This window comes from Hylobates moloch, unplaced genomic scaffold (assembly GCF_009828535.3).
Source record: "Hylobates moloch isolate HMO894 unplaced genomic scaffold, HMol_V3 SCAFFOLD_9, whole genome shotgun sequence".
NCBI classification, from domain to species: domain Eukaryota; kingdom Metazoa; phylum Chordata; class Mammalia; order Primates; family Hylobatidae; genus Hylobates; species Hylobates moloch.
In genome coordinates this window covers 113,394,056-113,406,226 of record NW_026652284.1, presented here as the reverse complement: position 1 = coordinate 113,406,226, position 12,171 = coordinate 113,394,056, and the positions used below count along the sequence as shown (strand labels likewise).

Here is a 12,171-nt window from a genome sequence, read left to right as displayed (position 1 = left end):
GGCAGACAAGCATGTTTTGCTCCTGTTTGACTCATTACACGGCTTCATTTTCCTTCCTCCTACATCCGTGCAAATTGATCCGATGTAGTTAAGCTCCCTGCAGCCCACACGCTGCTGGGGAGGCTAGTGGGGAAGCAAGGGGACTAGAGACAGGCAGTGGGGAGCTGGCTGGGCACTGACATGGGCCTGGCCAACATCAGGCCTGATGACTCCTGCTGGAAATTTTTCCAGCAACTGAGAACAAAACTGAACGCAGTGTGTAGGCAGCACGCTGGGCAGATAGAACGTGGCCTTTGGTATGGGCCTAGGCTGTGCTCTTAAGCTCTGTGACTGATTTGTCTGAACTCAGTTTTCTCATCTGTGAAATGGAGAGAACACCCCTCCCTTGTAAGGGTGTGGTGAGATTCAAATGTAATAATATTTATGTTGCTCTTGCTGCACAGACAGTCCCGATATCAGTTTCCTCTGTGCTCCGTAACTAAATCAGACAGCTCAGAGAATCAGATGTGTCCTCTCAGACAGTCACCATCATCTCTAGCATTACAATTTCCTTGCATTATATGCATTAAGTACCACAGTAAAAACACAAATAGAGTGAGCTCTTTGTCATGATTCAAAGCAAGGGTCCCAAGTTCCAATTTTAGCCTTACAAATTACTAAGTTACTGCTTCTCTCTCTCTAAGCCTCGGCTCCCTTATCTAGACCATGAGATTTACAGTAGGAGAGTACCGTCTTTATCCCCAAATACTTAACAGCTAGGATTTTCCCAGACTGAATAATAACTTTTCTAAAATTCAAAAGGTATCTTCAAGTTCTTGGCTTGCTTCTTGTACATTCGATATCAAATAAGAGAACACACACTATCTGAGAGTACTTCCCATGCACCTAATAAGTGCCAAAGCCACCTGGTGCTACAGCCCTTGACCAAAATGAGCATCAGCCTTGCTTTCAGAAAGCAGGGACCACATATATATGATTAAAAAAAAAATCTGAGATCAACTTTTCTCTAAAAAACCCAAATATACTGGGGGATAGAAAGATCAACGTAAAAGCAAAACATCCTGTGCCTGTCCTAGAGGTCCCCGGAGGCAGGATGCCCCGACTCAGAAAGAAACTCCTAAGCTGGCCTGGCCAAAGGGAGGAAGAACCCAGGGTGGGTGCCACAGCTCATCTAAAAATAAAGATGTCATCAGGCAGATGTGCCATTGTGCTGGGGCTGGGTGGGTGTGGCAGGCCCACCTTGGGTATGCAAAACTCTGACAGCGTTTCACTTGCTACCCTCGGTCTGCTTACCACACTCCCAGTTCTGCTGACCTTACGGGAAGGCTCATGCTGGGTTGACTCACGGCAGGCTTGGAGCACTGTGAGGGATGTGCTGAGGACAAGGGTCACACCCCAGGGTGGCATTTCCAAGCCCCATGCCTCCGGTCATATCCCATGGGGGCTCTAGGCCTCTGTTTTCCCATCTTTAAAATAATTGGGGGCAATACCTCCTATGATCTTTCTGAAAATTAATAGAGATTTCATGGCAATTGCTTAGCCCTGCCTAGCAGAGATAGCAAATAATCAGCTCCCTTTCTCCTCTGTCTCTTGGGTGTTTTCTACTCCTGGAACCCCAGAAGATAGAGCAAGAGAGGACCCTGAAACATGGCCTACATCCAATTCTCTCATTTTGCATTTGAGGAAATCGAGGCACATGCCCGCGGTTCTACTCTTACCAACCCATATCAGGTCATTGCTCTAATGAGGCTTAAGGAGCAATAACCCACCTTTCACGTGTTTCTTACGTATATCCAGAAAGATGACTCAACTTCTCCAGATTTCTGAGAAGACTAAGCATAAGTCAGAGAGAGTATACACAAAGAAAGAGGGGGCATAACTGCAAGGACACCCTCAAATGTGTGCTGTGGCAGCATTGGTGGGACAGGGGCTAAAAGAGGAAAACAGTAGGGTTCACATATTGGAGTGTACTCAGGAAGGAGTCAAAAGCGACCATGGATCCTGGAGCTACAGGTTGCAACCAAACTACAATCATTCCATTTGGCCTCAGGATATGGAAGCACCCCAGATGTGTTTGCCTCAAAAAGTAAAGAGGATGAGGCCGGGCATGGTAACTCAGGCCTGTAATCCCAGCACTTTGGGAGGCCGAGGTGGGCGGATCACTTGAGTCTAGGAGTTCAAGACCAGCCTGGGCAATGTAGCAAAACCCCATCTCTACAAAAAACACAAAAATTAGCCGGGCGTGGTGGCGCATGCCTGTAGTCCCAGCTACTCCGGAGGCTGAGGTGGGAGGATCCTTTGAGCCCAGGAGATGGAGGTTGCAGTGAGGTGAGATGGTGCCACTGCACTCCAGTCTGGGTGACAGAGCAAGACCCAGACTCAAAAAAAAAAAAGCAAAGAAGATGAAACCTGTATTCCCGAAAACCTGTAAGGACCATAATATGATGAACACATCTGCTTTGACACAATAATACACTCCTGCAGTCTCTAAGGGGAAGCAACATCTAAACACAGAAGGGTCTAGTGGAGGAAGAGGCTGCATCCTAGCATCACTGTTGTATCCCAAGGGTGGGCAAGTCTCCCTGCCTCAGTGGTGGTGGGCTGGTTAGCTGGGTGCTTTGGGGTGAGGACAGGTGGAGCCCACTGACTTATCCTCCACCTCCTGCAGGGTTTTACTCACTGTCGGTGAGACACAGGCAGGTAAAGCATTACCGCATCTTCCGTCTGCCCAACAACTGGTACTACATTTCCCCGAGGCTCACCTTCCAGTGCCTGGAGGACCTGGTGAACCACTATTCTGGTAAGAGACATTCAATCTGGAGTGACTGTGATGGTGGGACCCCTCTTAGCTAATTGCTCTGCGGCACCATCCGTCTGGAATGCAGAGGGGCCACCAATAAATGCAGTGATTTACTCTTGCTTTCTGCCTATGCTGTCTTCATGATATGCTCTCTTGTTAATTCAGACTGTAAATTTCAGGCTGAAACAGACTGCCTGCGCATGTTGCCTTAATAAGTAAAATGCAGCTAATCTCAAATTTGCCCTGTCTCGACGTGTACATTAAACAAGTTAGGGTGTGCCTAAATTCACAACTGCAACCAGCTTGCACATCCTTAAGTGGGCCATACACATTCAAGCCTCTGGGGCTTTGTTCTAGAGTGCCACTCATCTCCCCTTTTCTGCTTGTCAAAATCGTCATTGGCCTTCAAGGCTAACATGAATCGCCTCTGCGATGAAGCTATAGGAGTTAGCAGTGGCTACCTGTCTTCGCTGTGCTCAGAGCATGCCAAGGGTTTCTTTCCCAGCATTCCGATCATGCTTCCACGTGGCCTGGTTAATTGTGTGCTAGGCTGTGTTCCTCAACAGGCTCCTAAAGACTAGGAATTACATTTAATTCATTTTTGTGCCCTTCACAGACCCAAGAGAGAGGTCTGAATTCTCCAGGCTGATAAGATGGGGAGCATCCACTGAGATAAAGCAAGCATCATGTGGTGTGGTGGCTGGAAGAGTGTAGGATACTGCCAGAGATAGAAAGTTGAGTTACACTGTGAAAGGCCCAAACGTCAGCTCAGGAATCGGAACTTTACCCTACAGAAAAGGGAGAAATTGTGAACAGTTGGCTAAATGCTACATTTCCAAAAACCCACTCTGGAAGCTCTGTTTCTATCCCAGATCCACTCACTGTTAGCTGGGCAGCCTGAGGTTGGCTGTTTGTGTCTCACTTTCTTCATCTGTGCCAGGCAGACACTAGTAGTTCCCCCTCCCAAGGACACCGTGAGGATCCACAGAGTTAGTTCATGGAAAGTGGGGAGGGTGCCTGGCCCGTAACCGTGGGCTCCCATTAAATGCCAGCCACTTTTACCCAGCAGAGCATCGCCGTCCTCCCCACTTCCTCTGCATACTGGAGGGAGGAAAGGAAGAGGTTGCTTTTGCTTTGACAGTATCTTCCCCCTTCTGGGTTCAGGATGCTTGACCTCACACGCTGGGGCAACTTTGTTGGCATTCTCTTGTATGTGGGCTCTTGAACTGAGCAAGCAAAGTGCACTTCAAGGAGAAATGGGTCCACAGGGCTTTGGTTATCACAGCTGGCCCACGAGATGCAGTGGGGCATGAGGCAAAAATGGCTGTTCAGGAGAGGCAGGCCCAAGCTCAGATCTGTACCTTGTGAGGCCTTGGGCAAGGTCAGCTACCCCTCAGAATTTGGGGTCCCCATTTATGGGAGGTGGGTGAATATGGGCTCCTAGCAGGTGATTGATTATTAAACACAATCGTTCATGTAGTGCTTTCAGCATAGCCTGTCACATAGCAGATGCAAAATAAATGATAACACATATTACTTGTGATATCCGAAAACTTAGCAGTCAGGTAAAAATGAAAGAGGAAGGGAGTCCTGGAAACAGCCAACTTATATTGGTTATGAGAAAAGGTTGGTTGTGGTATTTGGCTTTTAATAACAACCATCGGAGGGGGTGTGGAGACCATAAGTTTTGCATAGACAAAAGCAAACATGAGAAGGGTGCCTTCCTAGCAAAGCTTCTAGGGACCATGAGGCCATGAGGCTACCAGGCCAGAAATACCCAAATCTACCTGCTGCTGCTTGACCATGGGAAATATCTCACCCCAGTGCAGCACTGGTGCCTTCCCGCCGTATGTTCCTGGTCATCGAACCACTCAATGGATTACAGTCATCTGTTCACCTCTGTGAATAACTGAAAAGGGTAAAAACCTGAAGTGCTTCCTATGCCCCTTGAGAATCCCCAAGTGGAAGCCACATGGCCACTTTTATCTCCACTGGATTCATTCTAAAGACATAGAATGGGCCGGGCATGGTGGGTCACGCCTGTAATTCCAGCACTTTGGGAGGCTGAGGTGGGCGGATCGCCTGAGGTCAGGAGTTCGAGGCTAGTCTGACCAACATGGTGAAATCTCATCCGTACTAAAAATACAAAAATTAGCCAGGTATGGTGGCGGGCGCCTGTAATCCCAACTATTCGGAAGGCTGAGGCAGGGGAATTGCTTGAACCCAGGAGGCAGAGGTTGCAGTGAGCTGAGATAGTGCCACTGTACTCCAGCCTGGGCGACAGAGCAAGACTCTGTCTCACACAAAAAAAAAAAAAGAAAGAAAGAAAGACACTGAATGAGAGGAATTGTGCACCAGGGGTTTGAATAGACAGCTAGCAACAGCTTGCTTATAATTTTTATCATGATGCCTTTAGGCAAATTACTTGGCATCTTGGAGGCTCAATTTTTTTATTTACAACATAGGGATTAAAATGCAATAATCTTCACAGGATTGTCACTAGTCCAATTAAAAAAAAATGATGCATGTGAAAAATGTGGCACCTAAAGTATACCACGCATGGTGGTTACTGAGAGAACAGAGTTCATGGGGCATAAATGAATTCTAAAATATAGCTGGGAAAATCAAGGGCTGGGGACCTTGAGGGTCTAGGAACCCTTGAATATAGAGGTGTTGGACCCTAAAGGTGCAGAGAAGTGTGCATTCTGATGAGCCATGTAGACAGGGGTGAATTAGACCAGGGGGTCTGAACCCAAGAGACAGCTGGAGGATGTCTTTCTTCTTCATTTAAGAGGCAATGAGTTGCTTTTAGAATGAGTCAATAAGATTGATTTTGGTCACATTTCTACGGCCCTGAGTAAGTTACTTCACCTCGGGATGCTCAGTTTGTCCCTCCCCAAAATGGGTATAAAAACACTGATGGCACGGTGCGGTGGCTGACGCCTGTAATCCCAGCACTTTGGGAGGCCGAGGTGGGTGGATCACAAGGTCAGGAGATTGAGACCATCCTGGCCAGCATGGTGAAACTCCATCTCTACTAAAAATACAAAAAATTAGCCAGGCATGGTGGCACGCAACTGTAATCCCAGCTACTCGGGAGGCTGAGGCAGGAGAATCACTTGAACCTGGGAGGTGGAGGTTGCAATGAGCCAAGATTGCACCATTGTACTCCAGGCTGGCGACAGAGCAAGACTCCCTCTAAAAACAAACAAACAAACAAACAAACTGACCACAAGCTGATCAAGGCCTCAATGAGATCCAGGGGACGAGGCTAGCTCAGTGCTGGGCTCATGTTATGTGCTTATGAGTGGTGGTTCTTTTGCTCTTTGTCAAAATGTATTTTTCACCCTGAGTATTAACCTGTCTAAGGAAGGACACACACAGAGTGTCCCCTGCCTGTGCTGCACACTGCAGCTGATCTCTCCAGCCTTTGCATCTGACTTCATCTTCCTTGCCTCATATCCTGGGAGGTCGTTTCCATTTCCAACCCATGACAGGTCATTATTTCAGATTCCCATCCAATTAAATCTCCCTCTAAATTCATGGTCTCACCTCCCATTTCTCCAAGGGCACCTGTGTGGGTGGACATTTGAGTTCACAGTTGAAGTCAGACTGAAAACCATGAAACAAGGTCTTCCCTGGCTTGCCTGCCCTGTGACAGGCTGAGTGTGCTTCTTCCGCTACAAATGCCTTTTGTTCTTTGGCAAGGATGCCCCAGAGAGCACTCCATAAATCCGATGGGAAGTGGGGCCTGTCAGAGGTGTGACGTGCTTTTGAAAACCTGGTGGTGGATTGGCTCTGAGGCCAGGGGTGGCTTAGTCCTGCCAGAGGCCAGTGCCACCTCAACCCCCTTGAACACATCATCTCCTCCCGGGGCACAGGAGTAGCACTGGGGTTTTCGGCCTGAATAAGACTGTGCAGAATTTCCTCAATCTCTAAGATGGCTGAGTACAGCAGAATCAAGTCTTTCTCATGATAACATGGGCTAGGGAGAAGCCTTCCAAGGGACGGAAGCTACATCATAATGTGCCTGGAAAGATGGGGGATCCTGAGAGTCAGACATTTTATACAGAGATTTTCATACAAGAGAAAAAAGAAACGGGTTTATTTAACTTTTATTCTTTTTGTGCATGAGCTTCTAGAGTGAAAGAGAGATTGTCTTCATTCTTTGTCTGCATTCTCTCTCTGCCCTCTTTATCTTTGTTTTCTCTTCCCTCCCTTCCTGAGTCTTCTACTTTTTGTGCTATTTTCACTTCCTCCTCTTCCTCCTTTTCCCTCTCACCTTTGCTTTTCCTCCTTGCCCGCCCTCTTTCAATCCTCCTCTGCTCCCTCCCTCCTTTCCTTCCTTCTTTCATTGTTTCTTTTGTCTTTCTTCCTAGAGATGTATTTAGTCCACCTGTGCCATTCTAAATGCACAATTGCGGGGATCAGCGCTGTACGCAGCCCCATTCTCACACCCTGTGAGGTTAATGGATTAGGCATTTGAGGGAAACCCTGGAAGGCTGCGGCTTCTGCAGGCACTCACTTGTTGCCTCATTTCTTTCATTCTGCAATTGAGGAAAGGAAAGCTCAGAGAAGTTCTTGCTAATTTACTATCGGGGCAAAGCTAAAATTCAAACCCAAGCTTGGTTGATACTAGATCTTAAACCTCTCTCTCTGCCCGTACCTGGCTAAGTGCAGAGTATACCAGGGCACACTTACATTTCTCAAACAGCTGGGCGCATGACTTTTAGCATTGTCACTACCTACCATGCACCTTTGAAATCTCAGGCCCAGTTCCCCATGGCAGCAGCTAGGGAGCTGCACTGGAGGGTGTCTCAGGCCTGAACCCCACACTGGCTGAGGCGTCCTCAGGGTCCCTGACCAGCTGTCTGCTTCCCTTCTCAGAGGTGGCTGATGGCCTGTGCTGTGTGCTCACCACGCCCTGCCTGACACAAAGCACAGCTGCCCCGGCAGTGAGGGCCTCCAGCTCACCTGTCACCTTGCGTCAGAAGACTGTGGACTGGAGGAGAGTGTCCAGGTAAGTATGGTGTGTGTGTGTGTGTGTGTGTGAGCGTGTGTGTGTGTGTGCGTGCGCGCGCGCATGCATGCAAGTGCTCTGTGAACATGTGAGCACAAACAGTGTGTGTGCCAAGCACATGAAAACCGTGGCCAGAGTCCGCCAACCCTGCTGAAACTGGGGGGTGAGCACCCCACACAAGTGTAGGCCAACGGAATCCCTGGGTGCAGGGGCAGCTTCAGGCCTCACGAGGTGTGTGGCAGCTCCCCCTGTTTCTGCAAACATTTACTGAGTCCTTATTCTATGCTAGTGGTATACACTCTAGCTGAAATATACCACTTTCCCTTTTCTAATTGTTAGGATCCTAGAAAGTAACACATCCTGTGTAAATTTAATATTATTTAAAACCCACTCACAAAGCTTAAACACATCAGCAGAATCCTACAGTGGCTTCTTTGTTTTTTCTAAGAGAAAAAACTTTCATGGATTTGTTCTGTTTATTCCTTTGTCAGCCTGTGAATTTTAAAGGATATCTGTAGTTTGGGATTGGTGGGTAATCTTAATAATTCAGTATCAATCCAGACATCCCATTGGCAAATCAAAGAAAATCAGGATCAAAATTATGCGAGACATGAAGAAAACTGCTCTTTCTTGTAAATAACAAAAATTAATTTTTACTAAAATTTACAGTTGGAAGTGTCAGCCATCCAAGAAAAGAGCAGTTCAGACGGGTTTAGTGATTTGTCCAAGATCACACAGCCCACAAATGTAAGAACCAGAATTAAAATAATGGGTTAGAATAATTGCAGTTAGAGTAGTCAGAGTAATAGGTTAGGGTAATAATTAGAATAATAAGTTAGGGCCAGGCACGGTGGCTCACGCCTGTAACCCCAGCACTTTGGGAGGCTGAGGTGGGCAGATCATCTGAGGTCAGGAATTTGAGACCAGCCTGGCCAGCATGGTGAAACCCTGTCTCTACTCAAACTACAAAAAATTAGCTGGGCGTGGTGGTGGATGCTTGTAATCCCAGTTACTCAGGAGGCTAAGGAGGGAGAATCGCTTGAGCCTGGGAGGCAGAAGTTGCAGTGAGCAGAGATTGCACCACTGCGCTCCAGCCTGGGCAACAGAGTGAGACTCCATCTTAAAATAAAGAAAAATAATAATAAGTTAGAGAAATAGTCACCAGGATTTTTGTTTTTCTTTTCCTCCTGTTCTCATTGTCTTGCCCTCCTCTCTCTATGACTTTATCCCCTCCTCTCTCTATGACTCTCTTTTTTTCCCTTTCTCTACTGCCTTTTCTTCTGGCCCATAGACTGCAGGAGGACCCCGAGGGAACAGAGAACCCACTTGGGGTAGATGAGTCCCTTTTCAGCTATGGCCTTCGAGAGAGCATTGCCTCTTACCTGTCCCTGACCAGTGAGGACAACACCTCCTTTGATCGAAAGAAGAAAAGCGTCTCCCTGATGTACGGTGGCAGCAAGAGAAAGAGCTCATTCTTCTCATCACCACCTTACTTTGAGGACTAGCCAAGAACAGACACAATGGTTCATGCCCAAAAGGAACAGAAGTTCCAACTATTGCCTGGGATCTTGCGAAAAGCGAGGTTCCCTGATCCCCGGGAACGTCACGTATTTTAGAAGCCAAGAGAAGCCACATGGAGACTCAAATTCGCATCTTCTCTGTCCACATCGTGACCAAAGGAACCCCTCCCTGGTGTCTGATCAGGGCTGTGGCATCATGAACATTGGATCATGACATGTCGGGCGATGCTTGGAAGAGCCCAGCATGTGTGTATGCACACGTCGTGTGTATGGGAAGGACAAAGCCACTCTCACAAGAAAGGGCACCAGGACTGCTCTCCAAGGAACTGGACCTGTCCAGACAGTTATACTCCAAGGTCACTGGAGAGAACTTCTATATGGGCAAGGCTGAGAGGGAGAGGAAACAAAAGCTGTGTCCCGGCAGAAGGTCTGGGTTTGCAGATGGGTGCCCTGAATGGAACTACTTTAACTAATCCATAGGGACTTCTGGTATACTTTCCTCTCTTTTTAAAGGAACTTCATGACACTAAATATTAGCCCAAAGGACTTCTTAGCCTTCAATTGGGAGATACCTTTGGCCTGCTCCTGCACCAAAGCCATGTGGGTGGAAGTCAGATGGCCTTCCTGATTCTGCAGAGGGCCAGAAGAATGACAGAGAGGAAGGCTACTGGCAGGGAAATTGAGCGGGCCAGCCTAGAATTGCACCGGCTTCCCTGATGTCTGCAGCCACGGCTTTGCAGTGCAGACAGAGTTTCTCTGGGATGCTGGGATTCTTGCCTGTATGAATGCATCAAGTATTCATTTATTGCCTGAATAGGCATTGCATTAAGTCCTGTGTAAGGTGTCAGGCAGGCCAAAAAAAAAAACGCATAAGTCCCAACCCCCAACAGAGGTGTTCACAGTGTAGACAGGGAAAAAAATGTATAAACAAATGTGTAAAAAGAGAAATCAGCTCATGGCTTAGGATGGAATTGGAGACAGGTGAGGGACACTCAGGAGCTCATTTTCCAGCTGCTCTTCAGAGTGGAAGGGCTGGCTGGATTGGGTAGGTAAGAATAGATGGATTTTTTAAAAAAAGAAATGGATACAGTCTAAAGAATTAACTCGCCCGGTACTTTATTCTAAGAAGGGTGTGGCATCCATATGAGGAAAAATGCTGAGCTCCAGGAAAGATGGGGAGTCCAAGTGGATTAATGAGGTCATGCATAATTTTAAGAGACAAGAGAGAAAACACAATGTATAGCCAGAGAAGGAGAAGCTCCCATCCAAATCCTGCTAGGAAGAGAGTGGGCTGCAGATGAATCTATGACTCATGTTTCCCTGTTTCAAAGGGATCCTGGGGAAGGAAGGGAACATGCTTGCAGTATCTCTCCCTGTCTGTCTGCTCACATAAGCATTCCATCCATCTGAGCTCATCGTGCTAGTGGTATGTGTATGTACAGTTACACGATTTTCTGTATCATAGATTCTAGTGTGTTTATACAAGGAGACATCTGTGGTTTCCCCAACAATTCCAAAAGGCTATTTCAAAGGAACCAGCCAACGTATGAGAAATGAATGTAACACTGTGGACATTGACTTCCCGCATAAGGCGGGGTGCCCTCCTGAACTCCAGATGTCTGCACAGTATCTTATGTGTTGTTTTCTGTTGTGACGAATGTGATTGGAACGTTTGGGGAGCACCCAGAGGGATTTCTAAGTGGGAAGCATTACACTTTGCTAAATCATGTATTTATTCCTGATTAAAATAAACCTAATAAATATTTAACCCTTGGCACATAGGAAGAGTTTCTGGGTTGAGGAGGATGGGTGGTTCATTCAGAAGCTCAGTGGGTTTCAAATTTTCAAATAAACATACAACTAGAGAGAGAGGAGCAAAGATCACCCAGAGAAACCTGGTGCCAGTTAGCAGCTCAGCATCTTCTGTAGGTGCAGCCTTAAGAAAAACTAGATTGTATGACTCTGGGGGGCGTCTTATGAAACTTGAAGATGGGCCTAAGTGATTGAAGGAAAGACCAAATTCTGAACGATTGTTATAAAAACGTCCTGCCTAGATTTTCTGCACGTTACTTGTGATAGCTGCGCTATTCATTCTTCCAAGAATTTCTTTCTGCAGATATTTCTGGACACCTACTAAATAGACACTGCTCAGGTACTGGGGCTATAGCAATGAAAACCAGATGAGGTCTCTGATATCACGGAGCTTGACATCATAAATAAACAAGATGCTTGGTAATGATGGTGATGAGGATGAGGGCAGGCTCCAAGCAGTCACCTAGCAGGCAGGGCATCCTTCAGGTCCAGGCTTAGGAAAGGCCTCCAAGCAGAGGCAATGTTTGGACTGAGGCCTGAAAGATGAGCAGCAAACAGCCATGTAAAGATCTAGGAAGTGTATGGAGTCAGCAGGAATAATGGGGCAATTCCTGCAGGCAGGAGGAGCAAGACTGCTTGCTGAAGGAGCTAAAAGAAGGCAGGGTGCCCAGACCGAGGGAGCTAGGGAAGGAGGGAGTGTGCTTAGGAGGTATCAGGAAGGTCCTGCAAGGCCCTAGAGGGTAGGGGATGGCATAGGGTCCATTCTAGGAGACATGAGGAGCCATTGAAAGGATCCAAGTAGGGGGTAAGTTCATTTCACTGATACGTTTAAAAGATCATGCTGTGTGGAGGACAAATTTTTAAAATTCCAGCATTGTATTGTCTATTGACACACAAAGTTTGAAAATAAAGGGGCAAAAAATTTTAATGCAAAAATGAACAAAAGGAAAACCTGTGGTGCATTTTGAGACAAAATGGGATTTAAGGTGAAAATAAATTACATAATGGCAAAGAGAGAT

General features: G+C 46.9%; 2 protein-coding genes across 3 annotated transcripts in view; one reads left to right on the top strand and one right to left on the bottom strand.

Moving 5' to 3' along the window:
• The window catches only part of SLA (Src like adaptor), a 38,455-nt gene extending 27,338 nt beyond the window's left edge, over positions 1-11,117 (top strand). For both annotated transcript variants that reach the window (XM_032760478.2, XM_032760476.2), the window contains 3 exons: positions 2,669-2,800; positions 7,688-7,820; positions 9,112-11,117. In XM_032760478.2, the coding sequence (XP_032616369.1) occupies positions 2,669-2,800; positions 7,688-7,820; positions 9,112-9,325 (479 nt within the window). In that variant the 3' untranslated portion in view covers positions 9,326-11,117. The remainder of the gene's footprint in view (positions 1-2,668; positions 2,801-7,687; positions 7,821-9,111) is intronic.
• Positions 1-12,171, bottom strand: part of TG (thyroglobulin) — a 272,911-nt gene that overhangs the window by 88,542 nt on the left and 172,198 nt on the right. The window lies entirely within an intron of this gene.